Raw genomic sequence first — 14,683 nt, forward strand, 5'->3', positions numbered from 1 at the left:
CTCTTGGTTGTTTGTTTTTTGAGGCAGGGTCTCCTGTAGCTCAGGCTGACCTCAAACTCACTGTGTAGCCAAGTCTCATCTTCTTGTCTTTACCTCCCAATTGTGTGGGCCAGCACACTCAGCCCTGTGCTCCAGAGTCTTGCAAGCGAGAGTTGTGATTACCTAACCTTGTCTCCTGAGAATGCCTAATACACTGTTGTGTGCAATATTGAACTAAACTGACTAGAGAAGCTGGGACCTAATGCAGTAGGTGACACTGTGCGTACATTGACACATTCAACCCTCGAACAAGTCCCAGAAGGCAGGCGTTAATATTCCTATAACAGGTGAGGAGAGGTTAGTGACTTGCCAAAGGTGAAAAACTCTTCGAGAGTCAGGATTTGAACTCATGAACTCCGAGTTAAGAGTACTTAATAAATATCTGTTCTTGAAAGAGATATTTGAACCAGTAGGATGGCACATACCTGTAGTAAGAGATGCTTGTTAATGAATGAGTAATAGGGGAATGTTATATTAGCCCACAATAAAATTGGATCTTTCTGCTTGTATTAATTTTCTAAATAAAAGCAGCCATGTCTTACTACTAGTAGTAATAGCAGCCAAAGGTTATTGAGCGATCTCTGTTAGGTGGACAATACTATTTCTATTTTTGAAATGAGGTAACTTGTCTAGAGGCAAACAGCTAGGAAACTGTAGAGTTTGGATTTAAATCCAGGTGCTGTATCTGCCCAGGTTTATAATTAAGTTCCCTGCCCCTGTTCCACAGTTGGCTCTCAAGAATCACTGAGTATTTGCTGGGGCAGGGAAAGGCATTTTCTTCAGTGGCCTTGCCCCTCCTGCAAATAACCCTTCATCCATACCCCTGTATTAACCCTAGTTAAACTTATTGGTCCACTAAAAAAACTGATAAAAATTAGCCAGGTTGTGGTGGTGCATGCTTTTAACTGCAGCACTCAGGAGGCAGAGACAGGTGAATCTCTTGAGTTCCAGGCCAGCCTGGTCTACAAGCCAGTTCTGGGACAGCCAGGGATACACAGAGAAAGCCCATCTTAAAAAACAAAACACAAAACAAAAATTAAAAAATATTATTGAGTGTGTTTGTAAAGATTTCTGTGTCAATCAGTTGTTCGGAGGGAAGAGTTCCTTACCTGAAGTCCATGTCAGTGCTAGCTTGGGATGCTTACAGGGTGAGCTGACAGTTACACAGTACAGAGGAGGAGGGAAAACAGCAGAGACATTGGACATAGACTTTTGTTAATTTTGTTTTTTTGTTTTGTTTTGTTTTGTTTGAGGTAGGGTTTCTCTGTGTAGCCCTTGCTGTCTTGGAACTCACTCTGTAGACCAGGCTGACCTCGAACTCGGAGATCCACCTGCCTCTGCCTCCTGAACACTGGGATTAAAGGCGTGCATCATCATTAGCTAATTTATTTATTTTTATTTTATGTGCATTGGTATTTTGCCTTGGGTGGATCTCTTGGAACTAGACTTACAGACAGTTGTGAGCTGCCAAGTGGGTTCTGGGAACTGAACCTGGGTCCTCTGGAAGAGCAGCCAGTGCTCTTAACTGCTGAGCCACCCCTCAGCCCCTAACGTGATGTAGACTTCACTTCCGAGTGAAAGACTGGCCGTGAGTGTTAGCCGGCACTGTATGCAGTTTTTACGGATCTCTGGAAAAGTCCTGTATCAACCAGGTGTGGTGGCACATGCCTTTAATCTCAGCACTCAAGAGCCAGAGGCAGGCGGGTCTCTTAAGAGTTCAAGACCAGTCTGGTCTATTTAAATATGAGTTCCAGGCCAGGCAGGCCTACATAGTAAGACTTTGTCTCAAAAACAAAAACAAAACAAAAAACCCAAAACAAAACAAAAAAGCCAAAGAAACAAAACCAAGTAGTATATTGGCTCTAGCTGTCTCTTAGTGAAGAATGTGTGCCTAGCATGTGCATCTGTGTTCACTCTCTAGACCCAGGGATGAAGGAGAAATAGTACATTAAATGTCTATGACAAATGACAAAAATTACCATCCCTGATGTTAAATATATTTGTTTGCTATATGTAATGAAATTTCCATTGACTCAATTGTGGATTCAGAATCATATCTTCGAAGATGAGTATGGTGACTCATACCTAGAATTCCAGCATTTGGAGGCTGGTGCAGGATGGTTGACATGGTTCTGAGGCTGGCCTAGACTACATGTGAGGACCATGCCCAGGCCAGCCAGGACTACATACCAAAATGCTGTCTCAAAGAAACAAAACAAGGTGAAACTGTACTCTCAGCTACTTGAGGTGATACTCCACTCTGGCAAACTGTTGAGTTAAATAGTGTTTTTTTGTTTTGTTTGTTGTTTGTTTTCGAGACAGGGTTTTTCTGTGTAGCCCTGGCTGTACTGGAACTCGCTCTGTAGACCAGGCTGGCTTTGAACTCACAGATCTGCTTCCTGAGTGATGAGATTAAAGGCATGTGCCACCACTGCCTGGCTAAATAGTGGTTTTGTTCAAAGATCTATGTGATATGTTTTGAAGGACAATTATTATTTTTAATTTAATTTTTTAGATGTGTGTGTGTTTTAGGAGTTTTCTTCTTCCACTGTGTGTTACAGAGACTGAATTCAGAGCATCAGAGCTTGCACAGCAAACACTTGCCCACTGAGCTATCTTATTGGACCAGAAAATTATTTTTTGGAACATGAAGTTGGAATTAAAAACAATGTTTTGCCAGGTGTGATGGTGCACACTTCTAATCCCAGCACTTGAGGCAGGCAGATATCTTTAAGTTCAAAACCAGTCAGTGAGACCCTGTTTCAAATCAATCAATCAATTAATCAATATATTTATTAAAATATTATTCACAGCGAAGTTAGTACATGTAACTACTATAACTAGCATTGTACTGTTTTTTTTTTTTTTTCCTATTCACAAAAGTTATTGGCTCTCAGAATTTATTTTTAGATCTTCAGGGTCACTTGTGTTTAGGTACTTACTATAGGCCATTCCTAGAACTTCCTCAAGTTCTCACCCACCAGGCTGGACTACCTGTATATGGGGTAGAAATTGTTGGATAGAAACTAGTTTGTTCTGATGATAGGGTTTATAAGGTCTAGTTTTGTTTATAGGGTCTAGAAGTAGCTATGTTGGGGATGTGGTTCAGTGGTTGAGCATTGTCCAAGTATGTGTAAGGCCCTGGGTTTGGTCCCAAGCACTGAAAAACAAATTATCATATTTAATCTTTCAAACATTGGGTAAAGAGAGAAATTTCCTTTTTTGTGGTACTAGGAACAGAATCCAGGGTCTCAGGCATGCTAGTCAGGTGACATACCACTGAGCTACAACCTTATCCTGGAAATTTTTTTTTTTTTTTTTTTTTTTTTGATAGCCCCAAAGACTCTGCCCAGAAACAGAAGAACTCGTCTCCATCGAGTGTAAGTAGCCAAATGATAACCAAGGAGAGTAACAGAAATGCCCATTTGGAACACCCAGAGCAGAATCCTGGTTCATCAGCAAGTGATACTTCAGCAGCGCACCAGGAGGTTTTAGGAGAAAACTTGGTAGCCACAGCCCTTTGTCTTTCTGGCAGTGGGTCTCAGTCTGATTTGAAGGACTTGACCAGCCCGGCAGGAGAGGAGGGGGACACGAGCCTCCGGGAGAGCATCCATCCAGTCACTCGGTCTCTTAAGGCAGGGTGCCACTCAAAACACCTTGCCTCCAGGAATTGCTCTGAAGAGAAAGCCCCACCAGCCTCCATCCTAAAGGAAGGTAGCAGGGATGCAGGCTTGGATTTCCGACCTGTAGTGCCTCCTGCAAATGGGGTTGAAGGAGTCAGAGTGGATCAGGATGATGATCAGGATAGCTCTTCCCTGAAGCTTTCTCAGAACATTGCTGTACAGGTCAAGTATCAAGTTTTACTACTAAAATGGAATTGGGGGAGGGGAGGGGAGGAGCCATTTTCTTATGTGGTAGAGGACTGCACTGTGGCCTTTTTTGCTAGCAGTCATCATTCTGTCTGCATACAGTGCTGTGCAGTGGCTTTATTCTGCTGTGCGGGGACAAGAAGGCCAGTGTCTAATTGTATACCACGTAGGAACTCTTATGACCTCACTATTATCTCTTTGGATGAAAACTTGATTGATGTAGGTCCTTAGCATCCATACTTTCTTTTTTTTGCCCTGAGACAGGGCTTCTCTGTGTAACCCTGGCTGTCCTAGAATTCTCTGTAGACCAGGCTAGCCTCAAACTCAGAGAGATCTGCTTGCCTCTGCCTCCCGAGTGCTGGGATTAAAGGTGCGTGGCACCACTGCCTGGCTAGCAATCATACTCTGTCCTTTCTTTAGGACTCCTTGCTAATTGTCCAGTCTACATCAGGAAGTCCAGTGATTCCAGTGTGCTTTGTTGTGGGAAGAAATTATGGGCACAGCAGATTGCAGGAGGCAGTTATTCTCTTAGATTTGTGCCTTTCTCTTAGGCAGATGTTAGACTACCTTGTGGGGTAAATGAAGATTGCATGAGATGGTGGTGTCTGTTTGCCAGAACTACGTTGCTGCTTTGCCCGTTGTTGCTGGTTTCTAGGTGAAGGTCTAGACTAACTCTGCTTGTGTTAAAGTGACTTAAAGCCTTGAATATAATTTTATTTATTTATTTATTTTTTTGTAGACTGACTTTAAGACAGCAGATTCAGAGGTAAACACAGATCAAGATATTGAAAAGAATCTGGTAAGTGAGTACTTATGACGTCATTGTCACATAAAGCCATTGGAAGGCAGGATGTAGAGCGCTGTCATCTTGGTTGGGAAAATGCCCATCTTTGTACAGTCCCTGACAGTGGGAGTGGACCGCCTCACCTGGCCTGTTACAGTTTCGTAGGATCTCTTACGCCAGGCCTGCTGAGGGAGGACAGACCTCTGCAGTCCCTGCTACATTTCCTGTTGGGTTAGTGACTCATTTAGGGACTCATTTTCTATTACTGCTCTCTCCGTGCGGTTTAAAACGTCCCTTATTTTTATTCTTTGGGGTCGGGTGTCTTTGTCGTAGCCTCCTGAATCCTGGAATTAGAAGTTTGCACTATTACGCCCATCACTTTCTGTGTTTTGACAAAGGGTCTTGTTCTGTGGCCAGGCCAGCCTTGAACTCATAGCGTTTCTTCATGGGATTGCTGGAATTACTGGAGAGAGCTACCACATGTGACTTCTGTTTTGTTTGAAACAGGTCTCATATAGCCTAGGGCTGACCTTGAATTCACAATATGGGGTGTGTGTGTGTGTGTGTGTGACCTTTAGCTCCTAATGTTCCTGTCTTCGTTTTTGAAAGAGCTGTGAAATTTTGTTTTGTTTTGCTTTTTTTGTTTTGTTTTTCAAGACAGTTTTTCTGTGTAGCCCTGGCTGTCCTGGAACTCTCTTTGTAGCCCAGGCTGGCCTGGAACTCACAGAGTTCTGCCTACCTCTGCCTCCCAAGTGCTGGGGTTAAAGGGGCCCACCAGTACCGCCCATCGTGCTGTGAAGTTTTTAATGCAAGGCATTTTCTTTTGTTTTTGAAATAGGATCTCACAATGTAGTTTCAATTAGCCTAGAACTCATTTAGGCCAGGCTGGCCTTGAACTCAGAGATTGGCCTGCCTTTTCCTCCTGAAGGCTGGGGTTAAAATGTATGCCTCCACAGCTGGCCTTGTGCCCATTTTTAACTCTCAAGCTTGAACCTTTCCAGATGAAGCATCCCCGTGTTTTTAGCAGTATTCTTTTCCTCCTATGGTAATTTTCCTCTTATCCTTGTTACTTTGACCCTGACACAATCCATTTTTATCATTTTTCAATTAATTTTTATTTATTCAATTATTTTTGAGATAGGTGTCTTAGGTAGGGTTTCTTTTCTTTTTTTGGTTTTTCGAGACAGGGTTTCTCTGTGTAGCTTTGTGCCTTTCCTGGATCTCACTCTGTAGACCAGGCTGGCCTCAAACTCACAGAGATCCACCTGGCTCTGCCTCCTGAGTTCTGGGATTAAAGGCGTGTGCCACCACCGCCCGGCCGGTAGGGTTTCTATTGCTACTACAAAACACCATTGACCAAAAAGCAAGTTTTGGGGAGGAAAGAGTTCATTTGGCTTACACTTCCACATTGCTGTTCATCATTGAAGGAAGTCAGGACAGGAATTCAAACAGGGCAGGCTCCTGGAGGCAGGAGCTGATGCAGAGGTCATGAAGGAGTGTTGCTTACTAGCTTGCTTCCCGTGGCTTGCTTGGCCTGCTTTCTTTTTTCTTTTTTTTTTTTCATTTTTCATTTTCATTTCTGAGACAGGGTTTCTCTGTGTAATAGCCTTGGCTGTCCTGTAACACTGTAGACCAGGCTGGCCTCAAACTCACAGAGTTCTGCCTGCCTCCCAAGTGCTGGGATTAAAGGCATCCACCACCACTGCCTAGCTGGCCTGCTTTCTTAAAGAATGCATGACCACCAGCCCATGGATGGCACCACCCACCATGGGCTGGACCCTCCCCCATTGATGACTAATTGAGAAAATGCCTTACAGCTGGATCTCAAGGAGGCATTTCCTCAGCTGAGGCTCCTTCCTTTCTGATGACGCTCGCTTGGGTCAAGTTGACACAAAACCAGCCAGTACATAGGGTCTCACTCTAGCCTGAAACTTGATACATAGATTGGGCAGGCCTTACACTTGAAGAGATCCCCTTGCTTCTGCCCCTCAAGTGCTGGCATTAAAAGGCATACATCATCAAGCCTGGCCCCGTTGTTTCTTTAAAAGCTGATCCTTACTGGGTGTGGTGGTTCATGAGTATAATCTCAGCACTTGAGAAGTCGAGGCAAGATCAGCCTCAGCTGTGTAGTGAGTGAGTTTGAGGCCAGCCTTGATACATGAGAAACTGCCTCAAAAAGCTGGCTCTGCACACTGAATAAAATAGTTTGGGTATGCTAAATTAGTTCACAGTGTACTGGGTTTGAGTCATTCAGTCTTACATTCTAGACTCTTAAATTATTTAGTAATCGTGTTAAGTTTCTGTCACTATCAATTCTTTTTCATATGTGTTGCTTACTTACATATTTTCCATTTTGTCCCTTGATAGTGGTTTGTTTTGCTGTTTTTTTAGATGAGGTCTCACTGTGTAGCTCAGGCTGGCCCTAAAGCTATAATCCTCCTACTTAGCCTTCCAAGTGCTGAGGTTACAGGTGGGTGCCACCAGACTGGTGTGAGGAGTTTTATTTATTTTTATTTTGGAGGAAGGGTCTCGTTTTACCTAGGCTGGCCTTGAACTGACTCCTTCAGTCTCAAACTGTCTTCCTGCCTCTTCCTTCTGAGTGCCAGGGATATCCATGCGCCACACCATGCCTGGTTTTCTGCAGTAGTGGGGGTTTAGCTCCAGGCTTTGTGCATGCCAGTCAAGCATTTCACCAACTGAATCACATCCCTAACCCACACTTGTTTTTTAAGACAGGATCTTGCTTTGGCAGTTAATTGTTTGTTAAGTTTTGTTTTAAAAAAAAAAAAAGAGGCGTGATTACTGAGCAAGGGTGGCAACAAACTTTAGACAGACACTTGAGAAGTTGAAGTAGAAGGATCAGGCGTTTAAGGCCAGCCTTGGATGCATTTTGAGTTCAAGACCAGCCGGTTGCAAAGACCATATCGCAAGAAAAAAGAAAACAAAATAAAACAAAACCCCCAAATAATAGAAGTTTAGGTAGGAGATATTTATCTGTTAAAATAGTCCCCTTGGGCTAATGAGATGGCTTAGTGGGTCAGGGTGCTTGCCATTCAAGCCTCGTGACCAGAGGTCTACCCCAGAGCGGACTGGAGAGACAGCTTAGCACGTAAAGCGCCTACTGCTCTTCGGGAGCACCCGAGTGGTTCCCAGCACCCGCGTTAGATGGTTCATAGTTGTCTGTAACTCACTTCCAAGGGATCCAGCATGGAGCCTCCTTGGGCATTTGCACTAAACATGCATGTGAACACACACACACACACAACTAAAAATAAAAATTATTGCTCTCGCAGAGGACCTGAGTTTGGTTTCCAGGACCCATATGATGGCTCACAGTCATTAATTCTAGTTCTGGGAGAGCTAATGTCTTCTTCTGATCTCTTTAAGCACCAGACACACACACACACACACACACACACACACACACACACAGTGCACATGTAGACATGCAGGCAAAACATTGATACACATAAAATAAATCTTAAAAAAAAATCTTTTAAAAGTTGGAAAGAGAACTAGCTCCACTAAGTTGTCCTCTGGCTTCCACATACATGCTATATAACACATGTGTACTACACATATATATCCTACACCTATACACACACAATGATAGTAAATAAATAAAATGAAAAAAAATTTTTTTTTCCAAAAAGACCTTTTGAACTAGCCCTGGTGTTTTGTGACTAAAGTTGCATCCTTTATTTGTTCTTTTTTTTTTTTTTTTTTTTTTTTTTTTTTTTTTTTGGAACTTTCTATGTAAATCAGGCTCTTTAATTTTGTTTTTAATTGTGTGTATGTGTCTTTGTGTGCAGTATTCTTGGAGACTAGGAGATAATGTCGGACCCCCTAGCGCTGGAGTTACAGACAGATGTGAGCTGTCTGGCATGGTTGCTGGGAACTGAACTCAGGTCCTCTGGAAGAGCAGTTCATTCTCCCAATCACTGAGTCACTGCTACGGCTCCTGCCCACCTGCTTTGTATTATTTATTTCATTTTTTATTGACTAAAACAAGCTGTGCTTCAGGTTGGCCTCAGACTCGAAGCAAACTTGTCTGAGACTGTTATGTGCATAAGCCACCACATCTGACCAGAGTGTGACCTCTAACCCCCAGCTGTTGTAGGAGCTTGCTGAGTGGCACTGAGTACTTGGTTTCCTAGATCTCTTAGTGGGTCTGTCAGCTTCAGTGCTGATGGCTGTCATGGCTTCCTATTCCTGGATTCATTTTAAGTGGGTATATGGCTTTGTACTTTCACTTTCTTTTTCTTTTTCTTTTTTCTTCAGAGCTGAGGACCGAACCCAGGGCCTTGTTCTTGCTAGGCAAGTGCTCTACCACTGAGCTAAGTCCCCAGCCCTGTACTTCACTTCCTTACCTTCTCTCCTATAGCAAAGATTGGCAAGCATTTTTTTTTTTTTTTTTTTTTTTTTTTGTAAATGGTCATACAGGACATATTTTATGTTCTGTAGGCTCTATGGACTTTGTTACAACCTTTCCATTCTGCTGTTAGAGTGGGAAGCAACCTGTAAGGCAGTGGGCACGTACATTCCAATTAAACTGTTATTGATGAGAACAAATAAGAGTGGATTTGGCCCACATGCCATGAGTAGCTAACCCTGCTTTAGCATGGTGTTGAATAATGGTAAATCTGCAGTGATGCAAATGTTCTCAGTCTGTACTATCTGGTATGGTAGCCACTAGTTGCAGGCATCTTTGGAGTCTGTGAACTGTGTCTAGGCTCCTGAGGTCCTGGGTGTTTCTGTTTTATCATATTTGATTAACTGGGTTACCTAGCCACATACAGCCAATACACAGTTAATAGCTTTTGTATTGGACAGTGTGATTGATCAGTCGCATCCCAGATACAGATGGGGAACAACAGATCAGTTGATAGATAGAGTACTTGCCCGTGATGTAGGAGCCCTGGGCTCAGTCCCTAGTACAGCATCAACTAGATGTGGTGATGCATGCCTGTAGCTGCAACACATAGGAGATGCAGGTGGAAGGGTCAGAAGTTCAAGACCATCCTTCAGCAACATAAGAAAATGGAGGCTAGCCTGAGCTATAAGACCCTTTCTCAAACACAAAACAAACAAACAAAAACCTGGTGAATGAAACCTCTGTTGTTCTTAATAGGACAAAATGATGACAGAGAGAACCCTGTTGAAGGAGCGTTACCAAGAAGTCCTGGACAAGCAGAGGCAGGTGGAGAATCAGCTTCAAGTGCAATTAAAGCAGCTTCAGCAAAGGAGAGAAGAAGAAATGAAGAATCACCAGGTAGTCTGCAGATACTGACATTTGGGGGATGTACCTCAGTGGTAGAGAGCTTGCCCAGCATACTCAGCAACCTGGATGCAATTTCCAGAATCACAGAAAAAGAGAAAAAGAAGGGAAGGAAAGGAATTGCAGTTCAGATAATTATTGTGTGTCTTCTCTCATATGCAGAACCTAGATTTAAAATTACGTATTTATGGCCATGAGTGATGGCATATGCTTTTAATCCCAGCACTCTGAAGGCAGACACAGGTAGAGATCTGTGAGTTTGAAGGCAGCCTGGTCTGTATAGCAAGCTCTAGTCCAGCAATGCTTATGTGGTGACAATATCTCAAAAAAATCCACCCCCTTGAAAAAAAAGTATGTATATATGTGTTTGTCTCACACACACACACACACACACACACACACACACACACACACACACACAGAGCTAATGAGTAAAAGAAAATCAGTATTTCTTGGGTTTGGTTGGTTTTTGAAATGACAGTCTCTGTGTAGGCTAGGCTCGCTTTTTGTGCTGGGCAATGGTGGTACACGAATTAACCCCAGCACTCGGGAGGCAGAGGCAGATGGATCTCTGTGCATTCAAGGCCAGCCTGGTCTACAGAGTGAGTTCCAGGACAGTCAAGGCTACAATAGAGAAACCCTGTCTCAAGAAAACAAAAAAAAGATCTTTTTGCCTCTCCACATATTGGGATTACAGTTATAGACCACCATAGCAGGCTTATCAAATTTTAATGAAACTAGGGCTGGAGGAATGGCTTAGCAGTTAAGAGTGCTTCCTGTTCTTGAGAGGACCTGTGCTTGCTTCCCAGCCCCCATGTCAGGTAGCTCACAACTGCCTGTGACAATTCTGTCTTCAGGGGACACAGCACCTTTTCTGGGCTCTGGACACTTGTACTCACATGTGCACAGACACACAGACACATGATTTTGTTTGTTTGTTTTAGTTTTTTGAGACAGGCTTTCTCTATGTAGCCCTGACTATGCTGGATCTCACTCTGTAGCCCAGGCTACTCAAACTCAGAGATCTGCCTGACTCTGCCTCCCAAGTGCTGGCATTAAAGGTGTGTACCACAACCTCCTGGCCATAATTTTTTTTTTTTTAAGATTTATTTATTTATTATGTATACAGCATGTATGACCAGAAGAGGGCACCAGGTTTCATTACATGCTAGGAATTGAACTCAGGACCTCTGGAAGAGCAATCAATGCTCTTAACCTCTGTGCCATCTCTCCAGCCCCATATTTTTTTTAATCTCCCCAAAACATTTAAGTATAAGAAGAAGCATTGAGGGCATCTTCTCCAGACCCTTCTATTTTAGTACAGAGAGAAAAACATCATTTATTTAATATATTTTGTTGACATTATTGACTAGTAAACACTTAACTTAAATCTATATCATGCAAAAATGTAGTTTCATTTAGGTTAAATCTACATCTGAAAGCTGGAAAAACAAGTTAGTAAGTGAAAACCTCAAGCACAATAAAAAAGATCTAGTTAAGTGTCAAAACAGCATCGTCAAGGCTGAGGTGAAGTGAGCTGATTGTGGGCCGTGGGCTGTGGTGCTCCTTTTAGAAACTTAGGAAGATGTCTTAGGGTTTCCATTGCTGCGAAGAGACACCCTGACTATGGTGACAGTTTCAGAGGTTCAGCCCATTGTCATCACGGGGAACATGGTGGTGTACAGACAGACGTGGTGCTGGAGCATCTGAGAGTCCTACAGCTTTTTTTGGGTGTGTGTGTGTGTGTGTGTGGTTTTCTGAGACAGGGTTCCTCTGTGTAGCTTTGCACCTTTCCTGGAACTCACTCTGTAGCCCAGGCTGGCCTCGAACTCAGAAAGATCCACCTGCCTATGAGTCCTACATCTTACAGGCAACAGGAAGTTGACTAAGTGTCACACCTAAAAGCCTGCCCTATGGTGACACACTTCCTCTAACAAAACCACAGCTACTGTATCAAGGCCACACGTCCAATAGTACTACTCCTTTTGTGGGGCCATTTTCATTCAAACCACTACAGAAGACCTATCAGTTAAAACTAAATACATAATAAATAAGTTGACCAAGCAGTCTTATTGGGAGTTCATTCTACAGATGCAAACTTTTGTGTATGAATGTGTGGACATAGAGAATGTTTATTTTGGTATTGCTTAAAAATTTAAGTGACACATTCCTGTAATCTAACTCTTTGATGCAGAGGCAGAAGGATCAAGAGTTCAAGGTCATTTTCAGCCACATAATGAGTTTGAGGCCAGCCTGGACTACAGGCTATTTCAGCAACTTACTGTGGGTGTGGTCGTGCCCCCCCCTCCCCCATTAGATTAGGTTGGAAAAGTAGTTTCAAAAAAGTTTCAGTCAACCTGATAAACTTTTAACAGAATGGTTAAAGAGCCTGGAAATGTCCATATGATTTAGTTATATCTGTAGCTATTGACATAGTGTAGTTACCCAAGGGGAAAAAAGCAAGATGCAAAATGAATATAAAATGCCATCACATACACACACACACACACACACACACACACACACACAAAATGGCCTCACTAGAAATGGAAAAATGGGCCAAGAATATAGTTTAGGAGTAGTATGTATGCTTTGTGTGAGGCCCTGAGCTGGCTCTCCAGGACCACCCAAACATCAGTGAGAAAATGTGAGAACAACACAAAGCACTTAATACATTGATTACTGTTATGGACAGAGTTGTGTGAAACAGAATAATTATAGGTGACAACCTTTGTATTGTTTGACTTCTTATAAATGTATGAAAACATATATGTATTTGTTCCTGTTGTTGCATAGTAAGACAGCAAAGGTCTTAGTGAGGGTTACTATTGCTGTGATGAAACACCATGACCAAAAAGCAAGTTGGAGGGGAAAGGGTTTATTTGGCTTATGCTTCTACATCACTGTTCATCATCAAAGGAAGTCAGGACAGAAACTCAAACAGGGCAGGAACTTAGAGGAAGGAGCTGCTGCAGAGACCATAGAGGGGAGCTGCTTACTGGCTTACTCCACATCAGTCTGCTTCTTATAGAACCCAGGACCACCAGCCCAGGGATAGTACCACCCATAATGGGCTGGGCACTTCCCCATCAATCACTATTTGTGATTGCCTACAACCCAGTCTTAGGGAGGTGTTTCCTTAATTGAAGTTCCCTCCTCTCGGATGACTTCACCTTGTGTCAAGTTGACCTAAAACTATCCAGCACAGTATACAAACAGCAAATTCCACTTACGGTAGAACAGAACTATAATAAATCAAGAGCATATTTGTTGGATGTAGCAAACTCCCACCTGAAACAAGAATGCCTGACTCAGCACCCTCAATAGATGTTTGTTCAGTCTTTGTTTGAGCTTTGCTACACAGTGCATTCCTTTAAAAAATAAATTGGTGTTGGGCAGTGGTGGCACATGCCTTTAATCCCAGCACTCGGGAGGCGGAGGCAGACGGGTCTCTGTGAGTTCAAGGCCAGCCTGGGCTACCAAGTGAGTTCCAGGACAGCCAGGGCTATACAGAGAAACCCTGTCTCAGAAAACCAAAAATAAAATAAATTGTGTGTGTTTGTGCATACACAAGCAAGTGTACATGCAGATACATGTACATGTGTGTGTAGGCCAGAGGTCAGCCTTGAGGAATCATTCCTCAGACTCTCTCCACTTTGTGTTTTGAGACAGAATCTCTCATTTGGATCTAGAACTAGGCTGGCTGTCCAGCAAGCTCCAGGATGCCCTTGTTTCTTCCTTTCTGAAGATGGGAAGCAAGGACATGCCACTACACCTCGCTATTTTCTGTGGGTTCTAGGACTTGAACTCATCAGTGTGTTTATATGGCAAGTTCTTTACTGACTGAGGTCTCCCCAGTCTCACATTCCATTTTTTAGAAATTGATTTTATTTTATGCATATGGGTGTTTTGCCTTTGTGTGTGCACTACTTGTATCGAGTGCCCTGGGAGGCCAGAAGAGAGCATCAGATCTCTTGGAATTGGAGTTACAGACAGCTGTGAGCCACCATGTGGGTGCTGTGTGTATTGAACCTGGGTCCTCTGGAAGAACAGCCAGAGCTCTTAACTGCTGAGCCATCTCTCCAGCTCCCACATTCCATTTTTCAGTGATTCTTAGAACTGTCTTGTTGAGTTGAAGTTTATGTCCATATAACTTTCTTCTAGAGGCTTGGTTTTAAAAAAAAAAAACAAAACCAGAAATTTATGGAATTGATTCGTTCAGTTCTGCTTGATTCCAATAAGTCAGCATATGAGTTTATAATCATTGAAGTGAACCATCAGGGTGAGAGTAGTGGATCAACAACATCTGCTGCTGGGAGGCTGAGAGAGGAGGACTGCAGCAAGTGTGAGGCCAGCCTGGGCTGCTACATAGGAAGGCAAGGCTAGTCAGGGATACAGGATAGAACCATGTTTCAAAAAACCAAAAACATGCCAGGTGGTGGTGGCGCACGCCTTTAATCCCAGCACTTGGGAGGCAGAGGAAGGCGGATCTCTGTGAGTTCGAGGCCAGCCTGGTCTACAGAGCAAGATCCAGGACAGGCACCAAAACTACACAGAGAAACCCTGTCTTGAAAAACAAAACAAAATTAAAAAAAAAAAACACAAAAACACTGAGCAAGGTGCTACATGTTTGCAATCCAAATAAGTGGAAGTGGATGCAAGGAGGTCAGGAGTTCAAGGCCAGCCTTGTCTGTGTGTGGAGCATATGCCCAG

General features: G+C 43.1%; 1 protein-coding gene across 5 annotated transcripts in view; it reads left to right on the top strand.

Annotated features, from left to right (window-relative positions):
* Positions 1–14,683, top strand: part of Rnf214 (ring finger protein 214) — a 37,492-nt gene that overhangs the window by 3,311 nt on the left and 19,498 nt on the right. For 3 of the 5 annotated variants that reach the window (XM_028866450.2, XM_028866448.2, XM_028866446.2), the window contains exons 3-5: positions 3,374–3,884; positions 4,648–4,707; positions 9,824–9,964. In XM_028866450.2, the coding sequence (XP_028722283.1) occupies positions 3,374–3,884; positions 4,648–4,707; positions 9,824–9,964 (712 nt within the window). The remainder of the gene's footprint in view (positions 1–3,373; positions 3,885–4,647; positions 4,708–9,823; positions 9,965–14,683) is intronic. The other 2 variants (XM_028866454.2, XM_037207537.1) reach the window with 1 other exon arrangement.

Source organism: Peromyscus leucopus, chromosome 7 (genome assembly GCF_004664715.2).
Source record: "Peromyscus leucopus breed LL Stock chromosome 7, UCI_PerLeu_2.1, whole genome shotgun sequence".
NCBI lineage: Eukaryota > Metazoa > Chordata > Mammalia > Rodentia > Cricetidae > Peromyscus > Peromyscus leucopus.